Here is a 17,801-nt window from a genome sequence, read left to right on the forward strand (position 1 = left end):
TGGTCTCACATGCAGCATCTCACTGTTTGGGAGAACACCAAAATCAATGAACCAACTCAAGTTGTCTATTGAATAACTAATTTTTTCCATTTCAAAATCCTTTGCACTGTATATGCCGTACAAAATACCAGATGTTATGAAATTATACAGGTAAAATAGATTACATTTTTCTTTTTTTTAAGGTTTTATTTATTATTTTTATTTTATGTGTATGCATGTATTACCTGCATGTAGGTAAATGCACCCATGTAGTGCAATGCCCGCAGAGGACAGAAGAGGCCATCGGAGCCCCTGGAACTGGAGTTCCAGACCGTTGTTAGCTGCCATATGGGTGCTGGGATTTGAACCCAGATCTTCTGCAAGAACAACCAGTGTTCTTAACTGCTGAGCCATCTCTCCAGCCCCAACCTTTTTTTTAAAAAAAACAAAAAACAAAAAACTAAAGTTAACTGGAATTTACCTTTTGGTCAAAGAACTCACCAAATACTGGGGAAAAAATATAAAAAGTCAAATTATAAAAGAGTCAAACTACCTGGTAATCTTACAGAAAACTGAAAATGCTTCTACAGTATGAAGACGGTTGTATTAATAAATGTTAATAAGCAATTAAAGCAAGGACATTACAAACCCATTTGTAACTCAGAAATAGTCTCCACCAGCGACCAGTCTAAACTGTAGCCACAGTGGGATTTGTCCATCAAGTTATCCAGAACTTGTCTCACTGTCTGCCTCTCATCCACCATCATTGTTTTAGAGCTGTCATCGGACATATGGACCCTGATCACCAGCTGTAACAGTGAAAATGAGATTAAGTGAAACAAATCTTAAATGACATTCTAGAAAGGGATTTTTTTCCAATACTGAGTAACAGTCTGATTCATGTCTTTAAGATATAAACAGCAAGTTTATTATGAAAGATAGGTAAAATCTGAATACTAAGAAACCTACCTAAATAAATTTAAAGCCCATTAAAATACATAATACTTAAGATTACAAGATTAGTATGCTATTCTGTTCTACAAAATATTTTATTTATTATTTTTATTTTATATATATATGAGTGTACTGCCTGCATGTGTGTAAGTGCACCTGTGTGCATTTGGATGTCCAAAGAGGGCACTGGATCCCCTGGAATTGGAGTTATGAATGTTGTTAGCTGTCATGTGGGTGCTGGGAACTGAACCTGGGTCCTCTGCAAGAACAGCCAGTGCTCTTAACTGCTGAGCCATCTCTCCAGTGTGTTTTATTATTTTTTTATTCATTTTTGAAAATGGCAAGGAAACTTTATTCAGAAGCAAAGTAACTGTGCAGACCATATACTTGGCAAGCAAGCAGCAGAGGGAATTACAAACAAAAGTATTTCTTCCATAAAACATCTTGCCCACAAAAAGCACATGTAAAAAGGATATTATTAGGAAGAAATACTCTTCCACCTTCTCATAAATTAGAGGAACATTATATAAACAAGAAAATTCTTCATAAATCAAAACAAAAAGAGAAGCCTGACAAAAAATTCAAACCAAGCAAAAAGCCGCACATCACCTTTTTTACTTGTGCCTCTTTAATTTTCTCTAGGGCAACTCTGATCTTCTCAGCCTTCAATTTTGCTGCCTGTTCTTCCTGCAAACAAAAAACATTTCAGAAAAATTAATCCAAGATGACTAGGCTATCAAAGGGCTTAAAAAAATTCTCAAGATTTTGCCAACGTGAGCACGAGAACATACTATTAATACACTTAAATAGAACACATTTAAAAGATAGACCTGTTCACAAATGAAGCAGGCATACTGTAACAAAAAGAGCACTTTTATACATGTAGACCTGAAAGCGTATTAAAGTAAGATTAGATTCCATATTCCAGAGGAAAATATGGGATGCAATAAATTTTAAACACATGTTAAATGATTATATAAGATGGTAACTACATAGATATTTTATTCAAATATCTATTTTTGATATTTACTCAAATACCTATTGCATATTCCTGATTCTGTCAACATATGCAAATGAACTCCCAAGTTTGAGGTTTGGAGAAACATGAGTATGGAATGGCCAGCTGTCTGCCTATTTGTTACACTTATACAACTCCTCTGATTTTAGACTCCCTCCAAAGTTTGGGCAAGATTTTGCACATCAATGTTTTGTTCTGTTACAGTGAAAATGCATAAATATATACAGCAAAAAAATAACATTTATTTGCAATGATATAAAAACCTTAATAGATTAAAAAGGAACATTCTCAGTAATATGCTAACACAAACACAAGAGGTTGCCTTATATTTTAAGTTTTACTGATTTGGAATATCATGCAACATAATCATGTCAATAAATTCAAATATATTTCTATTAAGCCACTGATAAGTTTTTTAAGATGCTAAATATAACTTTCCAAATAACCTAACTGTAAGTAATTCTACATCAGAAAACCTAAGGTTATATGCAGTAGTAAAAATTATAAAGAACTAAAAATAAAATATTGTCTGTCATTTTTCCTAAAATAGTATACAGTATTCTATTACCAGTACTTGTAATTTCCAGCAATAGGCCATAATAAACACTGTAGCAGCAATTTCCAATTAAAAAAACTTAATGTTAAGTAAATTTGTGTTTATAAAGGATTCATTTCTTTTGCTAAGCTTTTGATTACGCTGATAAAACAAAAAATATCTAATTGCCGTCTTATATAGTACTCTAATGTCTTTAGAAAAAAAAGAGAAAATCCTAATTATATCAGTCAAACCCTATCCTCTCTGGATTGTGCCTAAACCCACAATCCATGCACAGTTTTCATTAAATTAAAAAGCTAACATTTCCAGGGTTTTAAAAAAAACAAAACTCCAAAGTTCAACTCATTTATTGATTTATTTCCTATTTGCCAAAATTCTGATGGCTTTCTTCTCTTTCCATTTCATACTTTTGGCTACTTTTCCTCATTATAAGCTTAGTTTGCTACTCCTCCGTGGAACAGAGAAAGTGGCTAGGGAAAGGCAGTGAGTTCATGTGCCAGAAATTGGATCCCTTTCAATGAATGGAGCCACTGAATTAACATAATAACCAAGGTCTGGAAATACTATCTGTAAACTCAATCAGAGAACAAAGAACATTATTTTAACAATAAAGAGGGTTAATACTTAGTTCTTGTACTATTATAGGTATATTCATTTGACAAAATGATTAAATAATTCAACCCTTTCATTTATGTAAACAACCAGTATTGCAAAGTATATTGATCATGTTTTAATGCAAGATTTTTTCTTTGGAAAAGCAGATTATAAAAGAAAACTTAAACTAGTGTTATTAATACTCTGTCTTCTTGCATTGAGAAGCAAAATCATTATTAGGTAAATCACTAAATACAATATGCAGATTTGATGAATACAGCAGGGTGCTACCAAGGAATCTGTGACTTTCAACTATCAAGTGCTTGCTTGTGGAGATCACCGGATGGGGCACTCCCTGCTGCTTCGCACTCTAATTGGCATGAAAGGCTGCTGCAGAGAAAGAAAACTCTCCAAAGTGTTCATCTACAAGTTTCATTCCTGCCACTGGAAAGTAAATTTGAAGTCTAATGGGATCAATGCTTTATGTATTTGGAATTCAAACATGAACTTCTAAGTGGCAAAATTCTTTACGATATAGTTAATTCTCAGGTACAAAAATATTTAGAAGATATGTGTAAAGGTAAAAACATTTTTAAGGGGAAGAAAGGAATATGCAAGACAATGAGAGAACAAGTCACATACTGGGAGGAGAGACACTGAAAGATACTATCAGATAAAGGACTACTGGCTAAAGACAGAATGAATATTAAAACCAAAAACAAATTATTTGTATACTTCACCAAAGAAGATATACAGATGGCAAATAAGTATGTGAAAAGATGGTCAACAGGTTTTATCATTTGGGAACTGCAACTAAATAAGATACTACACACTTTTTAGTATGGCTAACATCCACAGACACCAACACCAACGAATGCTGGTGAGGATGAAGAACTACAAGAACTCACACTCACTGCCCCTGAGAATACAAGTGGGATAGTCACTTTGAAAGACAATAGTGGTTACTTACAAAGGTACATACATGTACTACGGTCAGGAGCCAGTAATCATGTATCTGGGTATTTGCTCAGTTAAAAACTTAGGCCTACAAAAAAGAAACCCACCCAAGGGGAGGAGGTCTAAATATGATTAAGATATATAAAATGCACAAAAAATTCAATGAAACATATATATATTGGGCCGGAGCCCTTTGGTGGCACACACCTTTAGTCCCAGCACTAGGGAGGCCGAGGCAGATGGACCTCTGTGAGTTCAAGGCCAGCCCAGTACACAGCAAGTTCCAGGCCAGTTGGGGCTACAGAGATCTTGTCCCAAAAAAACAAAAAAAGGTGTGGGGGGGAACCCTACACATGGATGTTTTTATAGAGGTAGCTTTATTTATCATAATTACCAAACCTTGGAAGTAACAGAAGTGTCCTCTAGTAAGTGAATAAATTATGGTGAATGCTGGCAATTAAGCATTATTCAGCACTAACAAGAAATGAGCTATCAAGCAACAAAAATGCACGGAGGGGCTTAAACATATATTAAAAAGTAAAAGAATTCTGAAAAGTTACATACTGTGTAATTCTAACTATATGATGCTCTGGAAAAGCCAAAATGTAAGGACAGTGAAAAAAAAAAAATCAGTGTTTGTTAGGGGTTAAGAAAGGAGATTACTAAGGATTTTCAGGGCAATGAAACTCTTGTGTAATGGGGGCTGGAGAGATGGCTCAGTGGTTAAAAGCACTGGTTCTTTTTGTAGAAGACCTAGGTTCGAATCCCAGCACTCACATGCTAGCTAATAACTATCCACAACTCCAGTTCCAGGAGATTGGATGACATGTGTGCACTTATATACATGCAGACAATACACTCATACACATAAAATAAAAATAAAAAAAGAAACTATTGTGCTTTATATTACAATGGGGGATACATGTCAGAATGTTAGAACCTAAAATCACTCTAAGAATGTCTAAAAAGGAATAAACAAAATTAAATACTGCATTTTGAGATTAGTTACAAATATAAAAGTATTTTCATGTTCCCATTTTATTTAATATATTACTATTTGTCAAATAGTAGAGTCATTCAATTACAGGCTTAACTTAAACCCATAGATCAATTCCTGCTCCATACTGGAAGTGTATTAAACAATAAGAGACCTCTATAACCAATTAATATGCATTAACCAATTACACGTCCTATGCATCAATAAGGAGTCATTTTTTAAAGTGACTTAAGTCATGTTTTTAGGTGAGGCTGCTTTAACATATCCAAATTCAGCTTTTCTTCTAGCTATAGAAACTGGTCGATGTAATTTCCTTTTAAAAATTTTATTTCCTGTGTTGGGGATTGACCTAGAGCCTTATACACAAGAAGCAAGTGATACTGCTGAGCTATATCCCCAGTCCTTATAAATTGGTCTATGTAAAAATAGTATCCAATTTAAGAACTAGCTGTTTAATTTCAAAATATGCAAATTTTAATTGACTTTTCTCTTGTTTATTTACAAGGATAATCTTTGTTGAAAGCTTTGTGAAGAAACAGAACTGCTCATAACACCTCTTGTGGGATCTGACTATCATTATCGGAGTGACATTGTATTTTAATCAAATTGCACAGTCCATAGTATTCCATGGTTGCTGTAGGTAAATCTGCTCTTCCCCCTGTGAGTTCTATTTGTATTTTCTATAGTTAAACCATAAACTTATCTTTTAACTGTAACAACTGAAAAAAAAGAGAAGCCACCTTAAGTTCTTTGCATTGTGCAAAAGAGACAGATCAATAAGTCTTTGACGTGTTTAGATGATATATTTGGAAGACTTCCAATACTTTACTTATAAAGGCAATGCCAATCTATGTTCACTAATACAAAGGACAAAGCTTTCTTCGTCTCTTTTTCTGACAAACTCAGGTTTTCAATCTTCGGCCCCTATCTTTTGACTAGTCATTTTGTCACACTGTCTCCCAACTATGCTAAACATAAGTAAGAGATACCTCACTCATTTAAAACAACCTTCTCTCCTACGTCTTCTCTTAAAGGAGAAATAGTCAATCCATTTTCTACTGAAAAACTCCTGTGTAGTTATCAAAAACCATCAAATGCCAAGCCTCCTCAAATTTGCATACAGGACAAAAACTGGGTAAAGATCTTAAGATCAAATGAAAACCAATGCTGGTTACAATGTGTTAGAGCATTCTCTGGGGTATACATATTAGAATACTTGTACTTAGAGAGTTATAGCTGCTAAGAGAGGGATAGTGAATGACTTCAACTGAGAAATTAAGACCTTATAGGGTCAGAACAGACAATGAAATTAAGGACTAAATAGTGGTTAGCAGTTTCTCTGGAATCATTTGGTTTACAGGCTGCAACAATTAAAAAGTCACATAAATTAAAATGATTCGGAGACCTTGGAATGGTAATTTAATATCCACTGAATGCTCTAGTCTGTAATACTGCTTAGTATCAAAATAACAATAGTAATAACTACTTCTCTGAGGAAATTCTGAAATTGTTACTCTCATTAAGAGGACTAATATTAACTGAACACCAAAATTTGACAAACCAAAAGGTATGTTATACATGGTAGCTCATTTAAATTTCAAAAAAAAAAAAAACAAAAAAAACAAACCACAAGGCTTGTATCATTATTATATCCACTGTGTCAATTAACTAAGGCTTAGAAAAACTGCTATTTTCCAAGTTCATACAGGTACTTAGCTCTTTATTCCTTATGCTATAACATCAGTTTCTACTGTGCTTAATAGTTATAGTTTAAGCTTCTGGAGTATCAATAAATAACAACTACTTGTTAAATAAAAGATAAATTGTAATGCATATTTTCTGGAGAATAGAAACTGATGGTTTACCATTGAGGCAGTTCTTAAACTTTGGCATACATCTGAAGGAGAGGTTGGGGACTAGGGCACCAGGCTCTTTGGCAGAGAGACCCAGACTACTCCACAGGTGGAATGTAAGAGGTATATGTACTTGAGGCTGGAAGTATAACTCAGTGGCAGAGTACATGCTGGGCACGTGAAAGGTACTAGGTTTAATACCCAGCACCAAAAAGGGAGGGGGACATAATTTACCTTCACAAGAGTCAGGTGTTCTGACAGAGATGGCACTGACAGCAACAGGAACAGGCTCATTTGAGAGGCTCTGTGGCCCGGGGTTACCTAGGAATGTTTGCTACCTTTTCCATGTTTCCAGCCCAAGCCTACTCTTATACTACTCAATTACATTCCAGGTCAAATTTCTTACTGCATAAGTAGGGTGGTATATAGTGGGTAGCTAGAGCCAGATGCTGGCCAGATATACCAATCCCCCATGAGCTGTGGGTAGGAATGGTTTTCCTATTTCAATCTGTATTGCTGTTTCTTGGGCAGAAGGGGATGAAAAGTGACCCTTTTACCCCAAACTTGCAAAGTACAAATCTTCCTGTGCTGGGAACTTGTTTACTGACCATATTTCCAGGGCCATAAACACTGACACATACATATAAAGTGCTTGGTAATTATTTGTTGAACAGATGATGTTATTTTTTTCCCCCAATAGCTTTCCACTGCATTCAGAGAAATATATAAATGCCCTGGCATGACTTGAATATTCTGTACAAACACTTTTACCTTTACTATATTATGGTGGCTCCAGCAACATGGTCTTCAGCTTCTCAAACAGGACAGGTTTTGTTCCCTCAGCCTATCTACATGGAATAGGCCTAAAGCTGGCTTCTTTTCATCCTTTAGGCTTTAGCTTCAAGTTCACCCACTTAGAAGGGCCTTTTTGACCTCAACATCAATGAAATGAATCCCTAATCTTCTTTTCATTATTTTTCTACTGTTTCTTTCATAGGACTTAACATAATTTAATGTTTTGTCTGTCTGTCTATCTTAACTATCTGTCTGTCTGCCTGTCTATCTATCTATCTAATATATAATATATACACATTGTGGAGATAGGGTCTCCTGTAGCCCCAGGCTGGTCTCAAACTGGTTATATAGTTGAGGATAGTCTTGAACTCCTGATCATCTCACCTTTATCTTCCAAGTGCTAAATTATTGGTGTGCATAACACACCTGGCTATTATATCTTCATAAATAGACTATGTACTCCTTAGAGTAAGGAATATGTCCATTTTACACAATGTTGTATACTAACTAGTATGCTGCATAGAACATAGGTCAATACACATTACTGAATAAATGGGCAATGGAAAAAGTAAAATGTTAGAACAATGTTAGAATCTGAGAACAATGTAAGAAAGAGATGAGGGACAGGAATAGGTTAAGAGACCACGATAGAGCTCTGATAAGAGCTAAGAGATTACTATTATGCTGGGGGCAATGGAAATGAAACAGATGGGTAAACACAATAAACAAGGAAGAGTACAATAGACTCATTATAGATTTGAGGCACTAAGTGAAAAGTAAGGTGGTGGAGGGCAATCAGAGTGATCAACCTGTGTCACTGGGAGAATGTAGTATTTAACCTGGAGGATTTAAGTGTTGGTAAGATGCTGATAATATCCTAGGAAACCCTAACAGTTATCAACTTTCTGGAAATGGAGGGGGAACAAGGAGAGACAGAGATGGGAACAGAGAAAGGGCACACAGAACCAAGTGAGAGCTAGCGCTCCCATCTAGAACTGAGATCCTAGCTGAAGCTAGGGAGGTAGACACCACAGAGGCAGAGAGTAAGAAAAAGAGAGAGAGCGCTGAGGAAATGAAAGAAAAACTTTGCTTAGGTTATAAAGTATATATAAAGGCTAAGAATGCTTAGATTTCTATACTTCCCTGATCTTTATGCTTCTAACTAATATTTGCTTTAAAAAAGAAATCTGGAAAAGGAGTCTCACAACTCACTTGGCCAGAGTCTTTTTCTTTGAGCTGCTTCTTGGGGAGATTTTAATTTTAGTTACTGTCTTTCATAGGTTTATGTTAGGAAGAAATGAAACAGAAAAAAAAAAAAACTCTCTCAGATATAACATACATAGCTTTTAACTCTATGTCTATTCCTCAGAAACTATAAGCAAGTTTGCTTCTTAAATTTAATATTACATTACCTAAAGATAATGAAATAAAGTCATGACTAGAACATCTTGAAAGCCATTCAGCTCCTTGATTGTATTGTTACTTAGTTAATGATAAAAATTGCTAAGAGTTTAAACTGTAAAATACTATCCCAGTGAAAATCCAGCTGGAGTGAATCAAATGCCTGAGGGAGAACTGAAAAATTCAAATTGTGATCTTCTCTTCCAGTAAGACTGAGCTAACATAAATCAAGATTCTGTCTATGTAAGTAAATGTTGTGGTTAACCAGGAGGTGATAATGTAAAGAAGGGCTGTAAAGTTTGCAAAGAAACTCCTAGTGTGAAACCATTAGTAACAAAAGTTAAATTCAAGCAATGTTTTTAGACTTTAAAATGCAATAGAACATTAAACTAGAAAAAAGTACAACATACTTGGAAGAATACTAGGCATTTATAAAAGTTAAAAACAAGTGAAAATTACTGAACATATTTTTGACTCAGTATTAACAGTCATTAAGATTAGGAAGATAATTACCTTCAACAAGAGAAAAAGCACCCCCATTAAAGATAAACGTGCTGAAATAAGACAGCAAATATTCAAGAGTACAATCAAAACCAGAAATCATATTCTATCTACAAGGCAGTAAATAGTTACATGCACGTGGAAAGCAGTGGCATCACCTTGGTCAGCAAATGAGAAGGTTTTCCTGCAATGTTTCTCAGAAGAAGGGAGGTTTCCCTGTCCAGATAGGAGTGCTTGTGCAGGAAGAGAGAGAAAAACAAACAAACAAAAAAGGCAATAACAGAAGTCAGTGGAGGCTTTATGTGTTTTAAAATATAAAATAGACAAAGCAAGAATGACTCTACATTAATCTCATATTTATTTTTGTAAACAGAGTGGAATAGGTCCATAAGGAAAAATAAATAAAATGAAAACAGAAAAGTAAAGGAGGTGAGAGGTAAAGATCCCATCTATGCCCATGGAAGTGTCCCAGGAGACTCTTGCTGATTCCTGGCTTTGACAGTGCTCTGGATAATAAATGCAAAGACTATAGAGCCAGTTTGGCTTACAGGCCAGTGTTCAAGAGTGCTGTACACAACTAAAAATGTGACAAGAGACTAAGAACTAAACATAGCCCTTCCTGTTGTTAAAACACTTGCAGGATTTATAGAACTTTACACAGTACAGTCTGTTGAGAACACAGTAAACATCTTTAAAACGTCAGCAAGTATCTATCATTAATTCAATGATAGCCACACTAAGAGGAAAAACACCCAAAAGTATTTTGCCTGATATTTTATTTTCATTCGTTACAGGACCATGTTACCCAGTGAAGTACTTACACAGAAAGTGAATATTATGAATATTGTTTTCCCCTTGAACTGATTTAAATTAATTCAATTAATATATTTTTCCAAGAATGATGTGAATAACATAGTCCCTAACTACCATTTACCCCTTTAGTAACTTTTTTGTAGTATGTTATAATATAAGCTTAGTAATTGTATTTATTTTTAAACTGCAACTGTTTTGATACATACAAACTTTGAACTCATCGGCCCCTTAATAAATCTGAATTAGTATTTAACACTGGTAATTACTTTTATTATTTAAAGCAATATATGCTGAATTGTATTGTACAAAAGATGTTCCACAATGTTGTATTTTATAAAGCTGTATCAAATTATTTTTAAATATTTTATTTATTATTATTATTTTATTTATATGAGTGTATTGCCTGAATGTATGTAAGTGCACCTGTGTCGTGTAATGCCTGCAGAGGTCAGAAGAGGCTGTCCTGGAACTCACTACGTAGACCAGGCTGGTCTTGAACTCACAGAGATCTGCCTGCCTCTGCCTCCCGAGTACTGGAATTAAAGGCATGTGCCACCATGCCCGACTAATTAATTTAATTTTATGTGTTTGAGTGTTTTGCTTGCATGTATGTAAATGCACTTATGCAATGCCCAAGGAGGTGAGAAGAAGGTGTCAGATCCCCTGGAACTGGAGTTATAGATGGTTGTTAGCTGCCATGTGGGTGCTGGGGAACAAACCTGAGTCCTTTGCAAGAGCAGTCAGTGCTCTTAACTGTTGAGCCATCTCTACAGGCCCCTGCGCCAAATTATTTTGACAAATTCTTTGGAAAGAAACTTAAATGTACTGATAGTAGAGTTGTAGTCACTCTCAAAAGGCATAGGTCACAGATGAAAAAGTACATTACTTCAAGGCTGGAAATACTATTATAAGTTGAACTTTGCTCAAAACTTAAACTTTGCTCAGGAGTTCATTATATTGCATTTATTATGCTTATACTGCCAATACTCGGTTTTAATTCAAGATGAACCTGTATACTGGGTCCCTCTCATCCATTCCCTAAAAGTAACAAAAAGAAACCTAAGGGCTGGGGTGAGCATTCCTCATAATTGTCACTTAAAAGGTCAAACACTAAGAACGGAGAAAATTACTCCTAGGCCCTTATTTATCCATATGCTGAGTCCTCCTAAAAATAAAAGAGTGGTTGGCTTGCTTGGCTCATCCATAAGTTAGGCAGAAATTTCTGAAAACTCAAGTTAGTTCAAGGTTATTGATGAGATCAGACCAGAGAGAAAACTGAGAAGGATAAAGAATAAAAAGCAAAATTTAAAAATATCAGCTGCAACTTTCATTGCTTCTATTCACTCATTTTTTTGTTATTCACATGAGAAAAATATGTATTTTTAAAAAAATACTTTATTATTTTTTTAGCCAGGCGTGGTGGTGCACGCCTTTAATCCCAGCACTCAGGAGGCAGAGGCAGGTGGATCCTCTGTGAGTTCAAGGCCAGCCTGGTCTACAGAGTGAGTTCCAGGCAGCTGGAGCTACAGGGAGACCCTGTCTCAAAAAAAAAAAAAAAAAAAAAAAAAAATTTATGTGCATTGTCTGCATGTATATAAGTGCACCTGTGTTGTGCAATGATTTGTCTAGGCTAGCTAACTAGCTTGCTCTGAGAGTCCCCAGTCTCTGTCTCCTTATGGCTGGGATTACAGGAGGGCCACCATGCCCACTTGGCATTTATGTGGGTTCTGGGAATTCAAATGCCAGTCTTCACACTTGTGCAAGAAGCCCAAGAAAGTAATTTCTTGAAAACCTACCTCTTGAGCCATTTTTCCAGCCCAAGAAAGCAATTTCTTGAAAACCTACCTCAATTTATCTTATAAAGATTAATTTTCCAGAAAAAGAGCCCCAAATAGTGGAGTATCAATATTTGGGTAACCATATTTCAGGTTTATTAAAAAAACGTTTTATTACATTTATTTATTTTGTGTGTATAGCTGTATATGTATGTTGGCACCAATATTTTATAGTGCTTGTGTGGAGGTCAGAAGAAAACTTACAGGAGTCACTTTTCTCCTTCTACCACACAGGTCCTGGGAACCATACCCAGGTCAGCAGGCTTGGTGACAGGTGCCTTTAGCCACTGAGTCTATCTTGCATTTCAAGTTTAAAAAAAAGCAATCTGCTGCATGCTATCCACATAAACTATGATTTGATAAAATATAATTTCAGATATCAAATTCAAATTTAAGCTTGAAAGTGGTTTACAAAATATACGCAATATAGTATTTAGTTCTAAAAATTGTATTTAGCATTTGGTTTTCAAAAAGTATTTTTGTTGTTGCTGCTTAACAATAGATCCAGCCTTAGATTACTAAAAGTGGATTTTTTTCAGTCAATAGATATAATCATTTTAAGGCTCATAATAAAAATTGCTAAGTTTAGGGGCTGGAGAGATGGCTCAGTGGTTAAGAGCACTGACTGCTCTTGCAGAGGACTCGGGTTCGATTCCCAGTACCCACATGGTGGCTATGAACCATCCTTAACTCCAGTTCTAGGGGAATCCAAAGCCCTCTTCTGACCTCCGCGGCATTGCATGACACAGGTGCATTCACATACATGCAGGCAATACACTCATACACATAAAATTTAAAAAAAAAAATTTTTTTTAATTGCTAAGTTCAAAATTAAAAGGGTGGATGGAAGGAAGGAAGGGAGGGAGGGAGGGAAGGAATAGATTCAGGGGCCAGGGAGATGACTCAGTAGGTAAAAGTGGCTTGCAGTGCAAGCCTGATGACCTGAGTTTGATCCCTGAAATCCATGTAAAAAGCCACATGCAGTGGTCCCCACTTGTAATCCCTGCACTGCTCTAGCAAGATGGGAAGTGGAGACAAGAAAGCTGCCAGGAATACAAAAAGCATGGCAGAAACAACAAAAGAAACCCTGCCTCAAAACATGGAAGGACAGACAGAATCGACTTCCTAAAGTTGCTGTCCTCAGACCTCCACACAGGCGCTCTGGCAGGCACATGCCTCCCTTGCTCCACCCCAATATGCATGTGCACACACAATAAATAATAAAACACTTTGACAAGAAAGACATGGGTTTGGATTTCCAGTACAAAACAAAAACAAAAACAAAATCAGAGAAATATTAAATACCATATTTTTTTAGTGATTAATATAAACAAGAATAAAAAGTTTACTTATGAAAAGAAAGTACTATTGTAGTGTGCTCAGCTAATGGGGACCATGCATACTCTGAAAAAAGTATTTTTTGTCCAAAATAATAATTTGGGATGACATATTTACTGGAGAACAGGACACTGTTCACTAGTAAAACAGAATGCCCAGAGCCTTTTAAGAAGTGCATGTAGTCCCAGCACTTGGGAGGCAGAGGCAGGCAGATCTCTGTGAGTTCAAGGCCAGCCTGGCCTACATAGTGAGTTCCAGGACAGCTGGGGCTACAGGGAGACCCTGCTTCAAAAAAGACAGAAGAAAAAAAAAAAAAAAAAAGTGCATGTGGACATGAGATTCTAAGCAAAAGGGAAAAATTATTTTGTTTTCAATTTTCAACAACAGAAAGTACATTTGGAAAACTGGTAAAGATATTGTTTTCTTCTCTTGATTTAAATGTCTTCTAGGTAAAAATAAAGACATGAATTAGACAAGCCTTTCCCTGCTGTGCAAACTCATATTACTTCAAGACTTCAAGTTCCTGAAGAATTTACATTTGATCAGTAAGTAAGAGACAATGATGATTAATTACATTTGTTTAAAGAATTAGAAAATGTTACCTACTTTGAATATTAAGCTATTTAAATAGTTTAAAAGGTCAAAAAATTAAAAAGGGTTAATCATTATCGTTGTTGACCCAAAAATATGCCACATGTAAGAAATGAGATCCTACCCTGGGTGTGGCGGCGTGAGTCTCGAATCTCAGCCCTTGGTAGGCAGAGGCAGAGGCAGGTGGATCTCTGTGAGATTGTGGTCACCCTGGTTCACAGTGTGACTTCCAGGTGGACTGTGACTAGGGAGACCCTCTCAAAAAACAATCAACAACAACAACAAAAAGAAATGAGATCCTAACAGCTAAACACAATCATAAATTCAGCTGCACTTGGACCTAACAGTTCACTGCTTAGTCACTAGCAGGGAGGGAGAGCAGATGCATGTTCCTTCTATCTAAACTACAAGAGTTTGTGGCAGAAAGTATGGCAGCTAGAGACCAAAAGCTGCAGTAAATTCTCCCTTCAATAAATGCCTGCTTTACCTATCTCTCCCTCTACTATCATTCAGTCATACACTGCTCCTATAATTTCTTCCTCTTCAGAAAGAAGTGGGAATGGGGCTTATCACTGGAGAAAGACACAAGTATGAGAAAAGAGGTGTGTAGTTGAAGGACTGAGGTGTCTTGGACAATGTTAATAGTTAGCAAAAAGTTTGATATAAATAGGAGGGCTTTCATTTATTTTCTTCTATTTGCCACTATAAACGCAAAGTTTGGCTAGTGGAGATGGCTTACCGCTTGCTGCACAAACCTGATGACGTGCATTCAATTCTCAGAACTCATGTAAAGGTGGAAGGAGAGATCAACTACAAAAATTGTCTTCTGATCTCCACAAGCAACCTGTGGCACCCATGCCCTGCTCCCCTATCAGACAGACAGATAATACACAATAAAATAAAAAATAAACACAAAATCAAGGCCTGTATGTTTCTTTTTTAGCTTATGTTTTTTCACTTTCTTTCATTTATTCAACTATTTTTAGGCTCTAACTTTAAGTGTGGAGTCATGCCAGATACTGGAGATAAAGGCAGTCACTCCCTACTCCTTGATAGAACCTCCTTTGCTTGGTCCATATCTCCCTAATAATTCTTTGTATCTCTCACTGAAAACTATAATGAAGTGTGTTAGGTGGCATGGGAGCATGAAGATGAGTACCTTCTTGCCAAAATTAGGGGCTTAGTAAAGTATCCCTGAAGAAGTATAGTCCTGGAAGATGACTACAAGGCTGTAAAGGATGGGACAAGTGGGAGAAATGAGAAAGCAAATATCTGAGACCAAAAGCTCTCTGGTTTTAAGTAGGCATCTCAAAATGGCAAGGCTATTTTGAGCATTCAGAATAAAAAAGAAGAATTGACAGCATTTATTGAGAAGGAAGACAAAAGTGCTAGATGTTCTATAAGCAAGGGCACAATGCCACATAAAAGTTCACATCCCATCCAACATAATATTTTAATTTCCTTACAGGGAAAATCATACAAATGAGAAATCTTGTTTATAACCATCTGAGATTAGGACCCAATTCCATTTTATGTATAAACACAAAGTAATTTTATATAGCATTAATTTCAATGAATTTTGGAATATTTGTCTTATAAAATAGGTTGAGAAAAATTCTAGACCTTTTATTTTTTTAAATAAAAACCATGGATTTCATTAGCTTTCGTATATGCCTGACATAGTACTTTGCTCTTATTTACCCTCCCTATTACCCTCTGTTATCCAATCAAAACTGGCGTTATCAGTGTCTATACAAAGAAACTTGAAATTCTTTGGAATAAAATTAAGAACTAAATACTACATTCATGAAGATATGAAATGCAGGAATTTTCATTGAGCGTCATTAGCAATGCCTGAGGAGGTTAGAAGAGAGCATCAGATGCCCTGGAACTGGAGTTACAGACGGTTGTGAACTGCCATGTGGGTGCTGGAAACCAAACCAGGGTCCTCTGCAAGAGCAGCCAGTGCTCTTAAGTGATGAGCCATCTCTCGAACCCCCACATCATTTTTTCTTATTTAAGTAAAACACAATGAGAAATGTATAAAATCAAGTATCAAAATCATTTATTACTACTACCCCATCTCATTTAAGACTACAAATGACTTTATTACTATAACCATAACTAAAACTCATCTCAGGAGCCAGATGAAATGGGGGCATGCCTATAATCCACATACTTAGTGTGTTAAGGCAAGGGGAACTCAAACTGTTTACATTCCTTTGTTCCCATTTTGACTGTAAATTATATTAGCATAACATTACCCCTACCTCAGTTAAGGTTATTTCCCCATTTTCTTTTACTATATACAAATATGTCATTTTTGCCATTATCATAACACATAATCATAATACAATAACATAATTCTGGGAACTCTTCGTATTTCTGCCCTGTTTTGTACTTGTTAATAGACAAACACATATACACACTGACACTTCTGATCTTCTCACTTCACTTACGGATCCTGATTTATAAGTGGATAGATTCTGACTACTATTTTACATCTTTTAAAAGTGGCAGTCAAACATTTATGGATTGAAATAGTTTAAATTATTTTGGGTTAATTTTTATTTTTCTTCATATTAGCTGTTAAGGCATCACATTCATTTATAAAGTAGGTATGTAGAGAGATTATATGGGCTTTAAACTTTATGATAGCAGAGATAGCATTAACATTATTTGTAATAAAAGGGGGGTGTTAGGATTAAAAGAATTGAGAGGTACGGCTTTGGTAGAATAAGACAAGCAAGAATTGTGGGAAGTGTGGTTGATAGCTAAAAATATTAGATAAGGAGTAGAGGGGAGGTTAGTTAGAGATGTGCTTTTCACTTGGTGGGATATAACCTATTAGTGGAATGTGAAATTAATTCATTGTGTAACTCCCAGTATATCCAATATTTTTAAGTTTAGAAAGAGAGGGAGTGAAAGAGAAAATATGAATTAATTGGGCAGGACTCAGGGACTGTGGTCTCCACCCCTCCCTTATGCTTTGCAGATACTCTAAAGCAGCACTGTCCAATGGAAATACACAAAACAAGCCAGAAATGTAATTAAAATTTTTCTAGTAGTCACATTAAACAGGAAATTTATCTCTTAACAAGAAAATCCCAAATATCACTTCAACCAGTAATTTAAAAAAAATCAAATGAAACATATGTATTCTTTTTTTCTGTATTAACCCTTCAAAATGCAGTGTGTATTTTACTTTCTTGCACATCTCAATTTGGAGTAACCAAATTTTAATTACTTAACAGCCACATATGGCTAGTGACTACCACAAGAACAGTGCAGCTACCTCTGAAGCATCCAGATTTGTCAACCACTAACCAGAGAATATATATATTTTAAGAACCTACGTTTTCAGTTAAGTATCAGTGTACTTAACGACAAATCCCCAAGGAACAGATAAATCTGTTAGGGCATTTAAGAAATTGATAAAAGCCCTTAGATTCACTTTTATTAAAGTGGTTCCAATAAAAAAATCCTCTGTATCAGATATTCCATCATTTACATACTTTACTGTATTAATATTCAATGGTATTATATCATAAAGCTGCTTATCTGTTTTTGCTCATTCACTTTTAATTTTTTTTTTTTTTTTTTTTTTTTTTTTTTTTTT

At 35.5% G+C, this 17,801-nt stretch overlaps 1 protein-coding gene across 6 annotated transcripts in view; it reads right to left on the reverse strand.

Moving 5' to 3' along the window:
• The window catches only part of Raph1 (Ras association (RalGDS/AF-6) and pleckstrin homology domains 1), a 93,340-nt gene that overhangs the window by 24,588 nt on the left and 50,951 nt on the right, over nucleotides 1-17,801 (reverse strand). For 4 of the 6 annotated variants that reach the window (XM_029569926.1, XM_017801386.2, XM_029569924.1 and 1 more), the window contains 3 exons: nucleotides 9,764-9,838; nucleotides 1,543-1,620; nucleotides 629-788 (listed from right to left, as the gene is read on the reverse strand). In XM_029569926.1, coding sequence (XP_029425786.1) covers nucleotides 629-788; nucleotides 1,543-1,620; nucleotides 9,764-9,838 — 313 coding nt within the window. The remainder of the gene's footprint in view (nucleotides 1-628; nucleotides 789-1,542; nucleotides 1,621-9,763; nucleotides 9,839-17,801) is intronic. The other 2 variants (XM_029569925.1, XM_017801387.2) reach the window with 1 other exon arrangement.

Source organism: Nannospalax galili, unplaced genomic scaffold (genome assembly GCF_000622305.1).
Source record: "Nannospalax galili isolate Female #2095 unplaced genomic scaffold, S.galili_v1.0 scaffold281, whole genome shotgun sequence".
NCBI lineage: Eukaryota > Metazoa > Chordata > Mammalia > Rodentia > Spalacidae > Nannospalax > Nannospalax galili.